This window comes from Lampris incognitus, chromosome 2 (assembly GCF_029633865.1).
Source record: "Lampris incognitus isolate fLamInc1 chromosome 2, fLamInc1.hap2, whole genome shotgun sequence".
Lineage (NCBI taxonomy): Eukaryota > Metazoa > Chordata > Actinopteri > Lampriformes > Lampridae > Lampris > Lampris incognitus.
In genome coordinates, this window is record NC_079212.1 from 144,564,465 (window position 1) to 144,578,549 (window position 14,085).

Here is a 14,085-nt window from a genome sequence, read left to right on the forward strand (position 1 = left end):
GGGTTTCCCTACAGACACAGTTGGCTGTGTCTGCGGGTGAAAAGCCAGAAGTGGGTGTGTGTCCTGGTCACTGCACTAACGCCTCCTCTGGTCGGTCAGGGCGTCCATTCAAGGGGGAGAGGTAACTGGGGGGAGTAGCGTGATCCTCCCACGCGCTACGTCCCCCTGGTGAAAGTCCTCACTGTCAGGTGAAAAGAAGCGGCTGGCGACTCCACATGTATGGGAGGAGGCATGTGGTAGTCTGCAGCCCTCCCGGGATCGGTAGAGGCGGTGGAGCAGAGACCGGGACGGCTCGGAAGAGTGGGGTAATTGACTGGGTACAATTGGGGAGAAAAGGGGGGGGGGGATCCAATAAAAAAAAAAGATTGTTGTGTCAGCAGCTTCCCCACCACCGCACTAAAAACCTGGTTGAACCCGAGTTGCATGTGTTGGTGAAGGTCTTCTACCAGCTTCTTCTGTCATCTGCTGGTTGGACACAACACCGCCTCTTCTTCTTCTAACTCAACACCACCTGCCTTCCTCTCTGATGAAGATGGAAAACATTATGCACCCTGTCATTTTTTGGGGATTCCCCCCTTTTTCTCCCCAATTGTACTTGGCTAATTACCCTACTCTCTGAGCCGTCCTGGTCGCTGCTCCGCCCTCTCTGCTGACCCGGGGAGGGCTGCAGACTACCACATGCCCCCTCTGATACATGTGGAGTCACCAGCTGCTTCTTTTCACCTGACAGTGAGGAGTTTCACCATGGGGGATTGTGTGGGAGGATCGCGTTATTTCCCCCAATCCCCCTCCCCCCGAACAGACGCCCCGACTGACCAGAGGAGGCGCTAGTGCAGCGACCAGGACACATACTCACATCCGGCTTCCCACCCGCAGACACGGCCAACTGTGTCTGTAGGAACACCCGATCAAGCCGGAAGTAACACGGGGATTCGAACCGGTGAGCCCCGTGTTGTTAGGCAACGGAATAGACCGCCACGCCACCCGGACGCCCACACCCTGTCCTTTTTCCTGGCAAAGTCCTGCCAGTCAGTGAAATGAGAAACTACAAAAGCCATTCATAATATGGAATAATTCTTCCACTGACAGCTGATGACCATGTTTATATGAGTCATAACTGAGATGACGATGAGATAGTCTGAATATGTTTGAATTAATTTTGCAGTTGTGATGCTGTAAAATGCAGAAGTGGCTTGACCCAGTGTGACTGATAAAGTCCGTCCGTTGCTGTTTACTGAACAGAACATGAGGATTAAATACACCAGTGACACTTGTTTTCGTGTTAATCTGAACCGATGATGTTTACTTGTGTGTGTGTCAGACGGGAACATGGATGACCATGAGCTGAACGAGCCCCAGAACAGTGTGGCTCTACTCAAAGGTAACCATGGCAACACCAACCTCACTTCTATACTCTGTTCTACTGGTCTCTTCTCTCCTCACTGCTCCTCTGCTCTTCCACTGAATCTAATTCCACTGTCACTGTTCTTTCACTAACGGACCGAAGGAAAAGTCATTTTGTTTTTTGTTTTCTTTTTGGGGTACTTTATTGATCCCCGTAGGGAAATTACGCTCCAGTTTCCCCCACCATCAAAAAGACATGCATGTTAGGGTTAATACTCCTGTCTGTGCCCCTGAGCAAGGCCTGGTGAGACAAGCTGGAGTGGGTCCCGTGGTGCTGCACGGCGGCTGCCCACTGCTCTTAGCTACACAGCTAGGATGGCTTACATGCAGAGAGGAATTTCCCTACGGGGATCAATAAAGTATCTCAACATCAAAAAAAAAAAAACAATTTAAAAAAAAAAAGGGGAGCGCCTGGGTAGTGTAGCGGTCTATTCTGTTGCCTACCAACACGGGGGTCGCCAGTTCGAATCCCCGTGTTACCTCTGGCTTGGTCAGGTGTCCCTACAGACACAATTCTGTGGGTGGGAAGCTGGATGTGGGTATGTGTCCTGGTCACTGCACTAGCGCCTCCTCTGGTTGGTAAGGGCGCCTGTTCGGGGGGGGGACTGGGGGGTATAGCATGATCCTCCCACGTGCTATGTCCCCCTGGTGAAACTCCTCACTGTCAGGTGAAAAGAGGCGGCTGGCGACTCCACATGGAGGCATGTGGTAGTCTGCAGCCCTCCCCGGGTCGGCAGAGGGGGTGGAGCAGCGACCAGGACGGCTTGAAAGAGTGGGGTAATTGGCTGGATACAATTGGGGAGAAAAAGGGGGAACATTTTTTGTTTTAAAGGAGATAAAGGTAAAACATGAATATAAGTGAAGGTATAAAAGGTAGCAAACTGGAATCTTCACACACATTCCATTCATTGTATGTGAATGTAAAATTTTACATCACGCCAAACAAACTCTCTTACATGACATCACTTTAATCCTTGGTAATGATCAGAGGTCAAAGGTCATGTCAGTGGAGACGGTTCAAACGAGGTGTAGCCTGGAACTGACGGGGCAGTACTGTTTGTGTGTGTTAATGAGCTCAGCTGGACAAGACAAACGCTACAGTGGAAATTCTGTGTCCGCAGATGATATTAGCCTTACCGCTAGACCTGCCCAGACCACGTCATGCTGGGCTGGGTTAGGCCTGCTCTCTGCTTCTATTTGTTGTCATTACATTGGTTGTCGGGATGATGCATGACTAATTATCATAGGATGGGGTGTGTGTGTTTGTGTGTGTGTGTATTGCTATTAGCTGGGTAGCAGTACTATTTTGACGTTGACATCAGGCATCACCGACTGGTCCTCGGGATGTGGAATGTCAACTCTCTGGCGTCTCGGGGTCTTGTTCACGAATGATGGTAGTATATAGAGCGGGAGATCCCCCCCCCCCCTTATTCTCCCCAATTGTACTTGGCCAATTACCCCACTCTTCTGAGCCGCCCCGGTCGCTGCTCCACCCGCTCTGCCGATCCGGGGAGGGCTGCAGACTACCACATGCCTCCTCCCATACATGTGGAGTCACCAGCCGCATCTTTTCATCTGACAGTGTGGAGTTTTGCCAGGGGGACGTAGCGCATGGGAGGATCACACTGTTCCCCCCCAGTTCCCCCTCCCCCCGAACAGGTACCCCGACCAACCAGAGGAGGTGTTAGTGCAGCGGCCAGGACACATACCCACATCCAGCTTGCCACCCGCAGACACGGCCAATTGTGTCTGTAGGGACACCCGACCAAGCTGGAGGTAACACGGGAATTTGAACCGGTAATCCCCATGTTGGTACACAATGGAATAAACCGCCACGCCACCCGGACGCTCTTGTAGAGCAGGAGATTGACATTTGGATTGGTGCAGCATCAGCAGTGATGCGGACGTTGTACCGGACCGTTGTGGTGAAGAGGGAGCTGAGCCAGAAGACAAAGCTCTCAATTTACCAGTCAATCTTGGTTCCAACCCTCACCTATGGTCATGAGCTTTGGCTAGTGACCAAAGGGGTGAGATCGCAGATACAAACGGCTGAAATGAGTTTCCTCAGTAGGGTGTCTGGGCTCAGCCTTAGAGATAGGGCGAGGAGCTCGGAGTAGAGCCATGCTGGCTCCTTCGTGTCGAAAGGAGCCAGTTGTGGTGGTTCGGGTATCTGATTAGGATGCCTCCTGGGCGCCTTCCTTTGGAGGTTTTCCAGGCACATCTAATTGGGAGGAGACCCCGGGGTAGACCCAGAACTCGCTGGAGGGACTACATGTCCAGTCTGGCCTGGGAACGCCTTGGGATCCCAAGGAAGAGCTGGAGGGCATTGTGCCCTCCTTAGGTTGCTGCCACCGCGACCCGACCCCGGAGAAGCGGCTGATGATGAATGAATGAGGTTTTTGAAGCTGGATGTAGCAGGAGTTGTAAGCCGTTTTAGTGGTCATTCATCATTGTTTTCTGTGACAAAGCTAGCTGCTTAGCTAGTAGCTAGCTGTGTGTTGCATGCCTCTGGTTTTAATAGCTTTATTATCCTGCGCAGCCTGACAAGGAATAGTATTTATTTCAGTGGAGAGGTTCAGTGTCTCGTTGTTTCTCCACTCTGCTATGCAAAAATATCCTGAGCGAATCATCATCCTTGTGCCATCCATCATCCCACTTAATGAAATTCAGGGTGGCAGGGCCGAGTGAAGCCTTTGTGGATTAATGGGTTCAAGCTTCATAGCTGAGGCCCTGATCCTCACAAGCAGTTTCAGTATCTTATGCTGGCCACTAGAGGGTCCATGTGTTTAGCTGGCATGGTTGTCGCCACCTCAGAGCTGATTAACTTGGAAGTTTGGCACTTGAGCTGGGATTTTTTTGTTTTTTCTATCTTCAGCTTAGTCTTCTTTTTTATAGGGGCATTTTTACTCTCTTGTCTCTTCGGTCCTTCTTTCATCAGCTCGTGTCCAGGAACACATCATTAATCCACCTCTGGCCACATACCTGTGTTTGCCACAGTTTGGACCTGGGGATTTTGTGGTTGGTTTTGATTTAAAGTAACGTTTTTTAACTTATCTTCTTTTGAGGCGGCACAGTGGCGCAGTGGTTAGCGCAGTTGCATCACAGCAAGAAGGTTCTGGGTTTGAGCCCCGGGGTAGTCCAACCTTGGGGGTCTCCACACTCCATGTGGAGTCCCCATGTCTGTGTGGGTTTCAGCCGGGTGCTCCGGTTTCCTCCCACAGTCCAAAGACATGGAGGTCAGGTGAATCGGCCGTACTGAATTGCCCTAGGTGTGTGTGTGTGTTGGCCCTCTGATGGCCTGGCAGCCTGTCCAGGGTGTCTCCCCGCCTGCCGCCCAATGACTGCTGGCATAGGCTCCAGCATCTCCATGACCAGGAGAGAGCAGGATAAGCGGTTTGGAGAATTAACGAGTGAATGTCTTCTTTTGAGAGAACAACTCTTTATGCCAACACGCGGGTCTAGATATCACCCCCGTAGGAGATCAGCGAGGTAACTGATGTGCTGTCTGTCCTTCATACAGGGACAGACGTTACTGTCATACTGCGTTAACAGCTGGCTCTCTCAACTGTCACTGCTGAATCCAGGTTGAGATTTATTCAGCCGGGGATAAATGAATTTCAAATGAATGACGAAGTTGCAGCTATCTAACCTCGTTTACTTTTTAAAAGATCTAAATTAGATAATGAACCAGATGCCTCCAGAGGACAAACCAGTTGTAGTGATGAGAGGGAGAGAACGTTGAGATCTGCTCTGAGAACGATGGAGAAGGAGTGGGAGGGAGGGGTGTTGTGGTGATGATGTCATCCTAAATGTGAACATCTGGCCCTGATGACATCACCTGGACCTTAAGACCTCTCATTGGCTAATACAAGACACACACAACCAACACGCGCGCACACACGCTTTTAACTCCAGATTTGTCACCATCCAAAGACATCAGACACACACACACACTCGGATCCCAGGGAGTGTTCAACTTTTTGTGATTTGTTTTTGTTTTTGTTTTTTTTTGCATAGATGAATTGCGTCGGGCCGGTTTAGAGCCTGGCGACACGGAGCAGGTCATCAACCATCTCCACAGAGAGCTGCTGGAGGCCCAGGAGTTAGCCAACACCGGCAAACAGAAATGTCTGGAGCTGCAGGGTAAGTCATGCTGCAGCATCCCTGCCAGCAACGAGCGGTGATGTGATTACTGTCACCACAGCTGCTGTTCACATATTTACCCATAACACCCCACGCCCATAACCCACCAATTACCCCGGGGTTTTCCCACATTATCGCAGCCCTTGGCCTTGAAAATGTAAACCTGAGAATTGGATTTAAATAATCCTTATCAGTCATAAAAATGTTTTAAACGGGTTGACTCTACAGTGACCAAGGCTGGCATTCTGACGGTTTTGATTTTCACAGTTTAATAACTTTGTGACAGAAAAAAAGATACAGACCTGCCGCTCCGCGAATTCTCCTAAAACTACATATATTTGCATTAAAACGAATTTCAGATCAGTTGCACTAAAAAAAGTTATAAGCTCTACCTGAAACGACCATGAGCGGTGCGCATGACGTGTTGGTGGCGTCATTTCCTTCGTGAAGTTCGTTGCTCTGTCCTAGAAACACACTAGCGCCCTCCAGTGGAGAGAAATAGTCTAACCTTGATTCCTGATTACTGCCAACATATCTGGTTACAGATGCCGTTACAGACGCACCGTGACTACCACCGAGGCGCTGCAGTATTTACAGGCGTTGGACAGCGACCATTTTAAATGGTTTAAAATTAGTATTAAAGTTGTTAAAATGTTAATTTTGGTGTCAGTTAGTTTCATAACAGACATACTGACGCATTAATATCTCAGTTGGGTATTTATCTTGACAGAATATAGAGTTTAAAAACTGGCGGTCATTTTGACCGCCCATGGTGGTTTTAGGTAGGAGTGAAATCCCAGTCGTTCTGGTGTTGCCCTGGATACATGAACCGAATTGTGAAATCATCAGTCCAGACATTCCGGCATTATTTTCCAGTGGGAGTCTTGTTCTTCACAAAAAGGTGAATCTTTGAAAATTTTTGAGAATTTAACTAAAATTTAATTGGTTGCTCCGCTGTAGAGGCAATAATGTTGATCGACACAAAACGATCAGCCCTCCGTCATCGGGCTGAAATATCAGGAAGAACAAGGCAACTAATGCTAATGCTACTAGTGACTACTGCTCAATTGTAAAATAAATATTTCAGTGTGGAAGGTCCTGGGTTTGAGCCTCGGGGTAGTCCAACCTTAGGGGTTGTCCTATGTGTGGAGTTTGCATGTTCTCCCCGTGTCTGCGTGGGTTTCCTCCGGGTGCTCTGGTTTCCTCCCGCAGTCCAAAGACATGTAGGTCACGTGACTCAGCAGAACTAAATTGTCCCTAGGTGTGTGTGTGTGTGTGGGCCCTGTGATGGACTGGCGGCCTGTCCAGGGTGTCGCCCCGCCTGCCACCCAATGACTGCTGGGATAGGCTCCAGCATCCCCACGACCCTGAGAGCAGGATAAGTGGTTTGGATAATAGATGGATGGATGGATGAACTACAAGGTATAAGAAAGGCCTGGGAATAAGACAGTGCCGCTGAGCAGAGCAGTCTGAATCTAATGAGGGACTCTTTCAGTCTGAGATATGTACTGGATAAACTCCATGTTTCATTCTAGAAATGGAAACGAGAAACTGGTATGATGACATGGTGCTTGACTGGATAGGTTTGTTTTGCAGCTCTGTTGGAGGAGGAAAGGAGGAGCAACTGTAAGCAGACTGAGGAGTCCACGAAACAGATCCAGTATCTACAGAGTTAGTACAAACACACCATGTCACTGTATACACACAATAATCTATCTTTAGCCCTCCTGGCCTTCATGTTTATCTGTGTGTGTGTGTGCGTGTGTGTGTGTGTGTGTGTGTGTGTATGTGCGTGTTGTAGCTCAGTTGGGTAGGTTGCAGGCAGACATGGAGGCTCTTAGAGAGCAGAGGGAGAGCACCATCTGTACCACCAGAGAGGAGCTGTACTCCGCCCAGGAGGAGGTATGACCCCCCCCCCTTACCCTGACAGTGGTAGTGCCCAATAGGGCTGCACGATATATCGTTTCAGCATGGTCATCATGATGGGCGCATGCCCAATGGTTGCATCACAGGACATGTGGTGGGAAGTAAGGCAAATTAACTCAAACGCCTCATGCTGCATGTCTCGATGCATGCTCAGTAATCCAGGAAAATCAAAGGTTGAGTCAGTTCATCTGGATACAGCGTTTATCGACAGATACGTTTCACCACCCAGGTGACCTCTTCAGTCTAAACTGACTGCAAGTATCCCCACCCTTATAAACAATACACTCACTCAGTTGCTTTCAAACCCCAAAACACGCTGCACCAGAAGTTGGTCCACACCAAGGATCGGGTCCCCCGGCACAAACAGAGCAATATACGCTGTTAAGTGCCAGGAGGATTGCTGTGACTTGTACATCAGGGAAACTAAACGGACGCTGGCCAAGAGGATGGCACAACACGAGAGCTAACAAGTCAGACCAGGACTCCACAGTCTCCACCATCTACACAGTCTACACCATCTACACACAGTCTACACCATCTACAGACCAGTGACCTGTCTTTCAAGGATGAGGATGTGCACATCCTTGATAGGCAGGAACGCTGGTTTGAATAGGGGGGGTCAAAGAGGCCATCTTATGTGAAGAGGGAACGACCATCCCTGAACCGAGGAGGGGGCCTAAGAGTACATCTGTTGCCATCTTACAATGCTGTGATTACAACTATTCTCAATCCTCTCCGAACAGTACACGTGGCCATTGTAACTCCAATTAACAGTTAATGGTCATGGCATTTGCATATGAAACCAGTCGCTGGTTTTGGTTAGTATGTAACTATGCTGTTTGTAAGGCTCAGCGTTTATGGTTTTTACCGAATTTTCACCGAAAAATACCCAGATTTTTAAACTGATTTTCACCCGAAGTTTATGTTTCCACGGATCCAAAAGTTGTTCCTTTTCGTGTGAGGTTATGTAACAGTAACCTCTTGTGGTGAAATTCGGCATGCTGGATGGGTTTGAAAAATAAAAACTGAAAACGCTGAGCCTTGGCTGTTTGTAAGGGTGGGGATACCTGCAGTCAGCTGAGACTGACAAAGTCACTTAGATGAGGGATGAAATGTTTCTCCAACTAAACGTTGTGTCCAGATGAACTGATTCACCTTTCTTGGGGTTCCTTCCTTGCATTACGGAGCATGCACCGAGATACATATTGTCATTCACGTCTCCCAGTCTGTTTGGATCAGTTTCTCTGTATCTCTGCCGATTCCAGATTCTTGTTCTGCGCCACACCATGGAAGCAGCCACATCGGAAAGGGAGCGCGAGATCGCCACCCTGCAGGCTGACTTGGGTAATGTTCGCTCAGAGCTGGAACACTGGCGCATCACAGCTGCCAAATATGAAGAGGAGATCAGGCGGCTACAGGAAGCCTTCACACAACAGACCCAGTACCAGCACAAAGCTAACCAGCTACAGGGTAAGAGAGAGAGGAGGGGTTATTTAAAAAAGAATATCACATGACCTTCAGAGACTTAGTGAATTGTACTTTATGATATATGGTGTACTGAGAGCTGTACACCCACATAACCCAGTTATTTTTTTTTTTTTAGCATTTTTTTTAATTTTAGAAATGAAATGATGAATATGTATTTCAAGAAGAGGGAGGAACACGGGGTGACATATAAGAGTGGAGGAAGGTGCATACAGGTGACTATATCTTATGTAGAAGGCGCGATCTAAAAGAGATTGGAGACTACAAAGTGGTGACGGGAGAGCGTAGCTAGGCATCATCGGATAGTAGTCTGTAGGATGACTTTGGAGACCAAGAAGAGGAAGAGAGTGAAGGCAGAGACAATGATCAAATGGTGGAAGTTGAAGAAGGAAGACTGTTGTGTGGAGTTCAGGGAGGAGTTAAGACAGGCACTGGGTGGTAGTGTAGAGTTGCTGGATGGCTGGGCAACCACTGCAGAAATGGTGAGGGAGACAGCTAGGATGGTACTTGGTGTGTCATCAGGACAGAGGAAGGAAGACAAGGAGACTTGGTGGTGGCATGAGGAAGTACAGCAAAGTATACAGGGGAAGAGGTTAGTGAAGAAGAAGTGGGATAGTCAGAGAGATGAAGAAAGTACACAGGAATACAACTCAGAGACACAGCATAAGATGAAGAGAGAGGTGGTGAAGGCAAAGGAAAATGCGTATGGTGAGTTGTATGACAGGTTAGACACGAAGGAAGGAGAAAAGGTCTTGTACCAATTGGCTAGACAGAGGGAGCGAGCTGGGAAGGATGTGCAGCAGGTTAGAGCGATGAAGGATAGAGATGTGTTGACAAGTGAGGAGAGTGTGCTGAGAAGGTGGAAGGAGTACTTTGAGGGGCTGATGAATGAAGAAAATGAGAGAGAAGGTTGGATGATGTGAGGATAGTGAATCAGGAAGTGTGGTGGATTAGCAAGGAGGAAGTGAGGGCAGCTATGAAGAGGATGAAGAGTGGAAAGGCAGTTGGTCCTGATGACATACCTGTGGAGACATGGAGATGTTTAGGAGAGATGGGAGTGGGGTTTTTTAACTAGATTGTTTAACACAATCTTGGAAAGGCAGAGGATGCCTGAGGAGTGGAGAAGAAGCACACTGGTACCGATTTTCAAGAATAAGCCAAGGCGGATTTATTTGTATAGAACATTTCAGCATCAAGGCAATTCAAAATGCTTTACATAAAACATAAAAGTTCAAGAAAAGCAATATAAGGCAATAAAAAGACACTTAAAAACAAAAAGAAAGTAAAAGTTACAGTGCAATGGTAAATAATGAAAACCTTCAAATTTTGTTCGGCCGTAGGCAGTGCAAATAGGAACGTCTTCAGCCTTGATTTAAAGGAACTGAGAGTTGCAGCAGACCTGCAGTTTTCTGGGAATTTGTTCCAGATATGTGGGGCATAAAAACTGCCTCTCTGTGTTGGAGTTTGGACTTTGGGGACAGAAAGCAGACCTGGTGATAAGGGTGATGTGCAGACCTGCAGCAACTACAGAGGTGTAAAGTTGATCGGCCACAGCATGAAGATATGGGAAAGAGTAATAGAAGCTAGGTTAAGAGGAGGAGAGGTGATGATCAGCGAGCAGCAGTGTGGTTTCATGCCAGGAAAGAGCACCACAGATGTGATGTTTGCTTTGAGAATGTTGAGGGAGAAGTATAGAGAAGGTCAGAAGGAGGTACATTGTGTCTTTGTGGATTTAGAGAAAGCATATGACAGGGTGCCGAGAGAGGAGGTGTGGTATTGTATGAGGAAGTCGGGAGTTGCAGAGAAGTATGTAGGAGTGGTGCAGGATATGTATGAGGTGTGACAGTGGTGAGGTGTGTGGTTGGAATGACAGATGGGTTCAAGGTGGAGGTGGGATTACATCAAGGATCGGCTCTGAGCCCTTTCTTGTCTGCAGTGGTGATGGACAGGTTGACGGATAAGATCAGGCAGGAGTCTCCGTGGACTATGATGTTCGCGGATGACATTGTGATCTGTAGTGAGAGTAGGGTGCAGGTGGAGGAGAGCCTGGGGAGGTGGAGGTATGCACTGGAGAGAAGAGGAATGAAAGTCCGTAGGAGCAAGACGGAATACCTATGCATAAACGAGAGGGAGGACAGCAGAATGGTGAGGATGCAAGAAGTAGAGGTGATGAAGGTGGACAAATTTAAATACTTGGGGTCAACTCTTGAAAGTAACGGGGAGTGCAGAAGAGAGATGAAGAGAAGAGTGCAGGCAGGGTGGAGTGGGTGGAGAAGAGTGTCAGGAGTGAATTGCGACAGAAGGGTACCAGCAAGAGTTAAAGGGAAGGTTTACAAGATGGTAGTGAGACCAGCTATGTTGTATGGTTTGGAGACAGTGGCACTGATGAAAAGACAGGAGGTGGAGCTGGAGGTGGCAGAGATGAAGATAAGATTTTCATTGGGAGTGATGAAGAAGGACAGGATTAGGAACGAGTATATTAGAGGGACAGCTCAGGTTGGACGGTTTGGAGACAAAGCAAGAGAAACAAGCTTGAGATGGTTTGGACATGTGTGGAGGAGAGATGCTGGGTATACTGGGAGAAGGATGCTGAATATGGAGCTGCCAGGGAAGAGGAGAAGAGGAAGGCCAAAGAGGAGGTTTATGGATGTGGTGAGGGAGGACATGCAGGTGGCTGGTGTGACAGAGGAAGATGCAGAGGACAGGAAGAGATGGAAACGGATGATCCGCTGTGGCGCCCCCTAACGGGAGCAGCTGAAAGAAAAAAAGATTTGTTATTTAGAAAGAAAATGTTTTTCATATGGATGTTGTTCATGTGTGTATATAAACGTGAAAATAAATTTGCTTGAATATTCTTTTCATCTCAGATTATCAGGCATTTAAGGGTAAAATTATGAAAGTGTATGTAAGTTGTTCTATAGGCACAGGTCAGGTCGGTAGCAGCTGTTCCTCCGTCGCGACATGAGATGAACTCTCACACACACACACACACACACACACACACACACACACACACAATGTACGTGTTCTCTGGTTTTGTGAGAGACATTTGCTCTGAGACTGGCCAGAAAAAGCCGGTGATTAATACCCAACACTATTTTCATTCAGCCTCATTCCCTGTGGGGCTGTGTAATTGTAGTCACAACAGTGGTAATTGAAAGATGTTTTTCTTCTCGCTCTCGCTCTCTTTCTCGCTCTCTTTCTTTCTCTCTCTCTCTCTCTCTCTCTCTCTCTCTCTCTCTCTCTCTCTCTCTCTCTCTCGTTGTCCAGCGGACTGTGATGCTCTGCAACAGCAGTGTGTTTGCCTGCAGCAGGAGTGTGACAGTCTGAGATCTGAGAGGAGCACCCTGCTCGACAAACTGCATCGCCTGGAGACGGAGCTCGACAGGTACACACACACACACACACCACTACCAAGACATGGTGCTTTACAGGTTTGTCTGTCATTTTCTTGCATATATATTTAGAGGAAATTTGTGTTTTTAAAACATTGTTTCTTTCTCGGTGGTGTTCTGGAATGGCTTAAAAACATCGCTTAGTGCACATGACGCTAAACCTCATGGCATCTAAATAAAACATTGCTTACAGACGTGGCTCATGGACATGGGTTGTGAGATGTGTGATCAGACACATAGGCTAAAAGTGTGAGGGAGACACAGAGAAGAAGAGAGAGAGAAAGTAACCGCTGACTGACAGAAGGATGTAGAAAGGCGGGGAGGTGTTGGAAGATTGGTGAAAAGCTGACTGGATGGGAAAAGAAGGGTTGATGGAACAAGATTGACAGAAACATGAGAGAGCAAAGACTGATGCAGGAGAATGGAGGGTAGAGAGGTGGGTGGACAGGAGGAACTGACTCCAGCGCTTTTGATCATCTGGCCATTTGTGTATTTACACACACAGACACACACACACTTCCCCACCCATACTGCTGAAATAAGCTTCACCATTACAGTGTTGGTGAGAAGAACCCTCTGCCCAGAACTTGTTCCACATTCCCTTTAGCTGTGAACATTGAGTTCACAATACTTGTTCAACAATTTTTGGGTGAAATATTTGTAAAGTACTGTCTGATAAGTTACGAGGTACAGCCCAACAGCACTGCGTTCCCATAATCCCTGTAAATCAGAATCGGGATACTTGTTAAAAGATATCGTGCCAGTCAATACAGCAGTCACCAACACACGTTTCATCCTGAAACCTTTTCTCCAAAGTAGTGGACACACAGAATAAAAAAACCCAAAAACCTGCTTACCACAAGAATCAAGATAGCGGGCGTCGGGGTAGCATAGCGGTCTATTCTGTTGCCTAGCAACACAGGGATCCCCGGTTCGAATCCCCGTGTTACCTCCGGCTTGGTCAGGCGTCCCTACAGACTCAATTGGCCGTATCTGCTGGTGGGAAGCTGGATGTGGGCATGTGTCCTGGTCGCCTCACTAGCGCCTCCTCTGGTCGGTCGGGGCACCTGTTCGGAGGGGGCCGGGGGGAACAGCGTGTTCCTCCCACACGCTACATCCCCCTGGTGAAACTCCTCACTGTCAGGTGAAAAGAAGCAGCTGGGGACTCCACATGTATCGGAGGAGACGTGCTAGTCTGCAGCCCTCCCCAGATCAGCAGAGGGGGTGGAGCAACGAACAGGATGTCTCAGAAGAGTGGGGTAATTGGCCAAGTGCAGTTGGAGAGAAAGGGGGCGGGGATCCGAAAAAAAAGAATCCGGCTAGCAACTGATAAAACTTGCTGTGCATTATGGGAGTTATCAGCATGCTAACAATACATGTTTGACCAGTCAGGTTTGCTCGGTGAAACTTAAGAGTTACTGAGGTTTAGAGGTCCACCAGTAAACGCTGAATCATGTTATCTGTTGCGAACTGAAAATGAAAAAGTTGGTCTTGTTATCCTATGAGATCATTAGCTGAGATGATGGGTGGTTACAGTATAATGACTATTTCTGCATTCTTCATTCATCTTATCACCTCTTTAAAGCTACAATCCTGAAGATTTACATGTTAATAAACATCCCTTTTGATACGTTGCATCGCTGGTATATTTACAGTCGCTGAACCATGAACATTTAAATTATGAATTCTTTTCATACTTGCTCATTTTGATGGTTCGTGTCAAGTAGGGCTT

At 47.8% G+C, this 14,085-nt stretch overlaps 1 protein-coding gene across 4 annotated transcripts in view; it reads left to right on the plus strand.

Annotated features, from left to right (window-relative positions):
• slmapa (sarcolemma associated protein a) overlaps positions 1 to 14,085 on the plus strand; it is a 62,423-nt gene that overhangs the window by 34,756 nt on the left and 13,582 nt on the right. For all 4 annotated transcript variants that reach the window (XM_056302028.1, XM_056302039.1, XM_056302038.1 and 1 more), the window contains 6 exons: positions 1,322 to 1,381; positions 5,422 to 5,547; positions 7,144 to 7,218; positions 7,349 to 7,449; positions 8,739 to 8,943; positions 12,229 to 12,346. In XM_056302028.1, the coding sequence (XP_056158003.1) occupies positions 1,322 to 1,381; positions 5,422 to 5,547; positions 7,144 to 7,218; positions 7,349 to 7,449; positions 8,739 to 8,943; positions 12,229 to 12,346 (685 nt within the window). The remainder of the gene's footprint in view (positions 1 to 1,321; positions 1,382 to 5,421; positions 5,548 to 7,143; positions 7,219 to 7,348; positions 7,450 to 8,738; positions 8,944 to 12,228; positions 12,347 to 14,085) is intronic.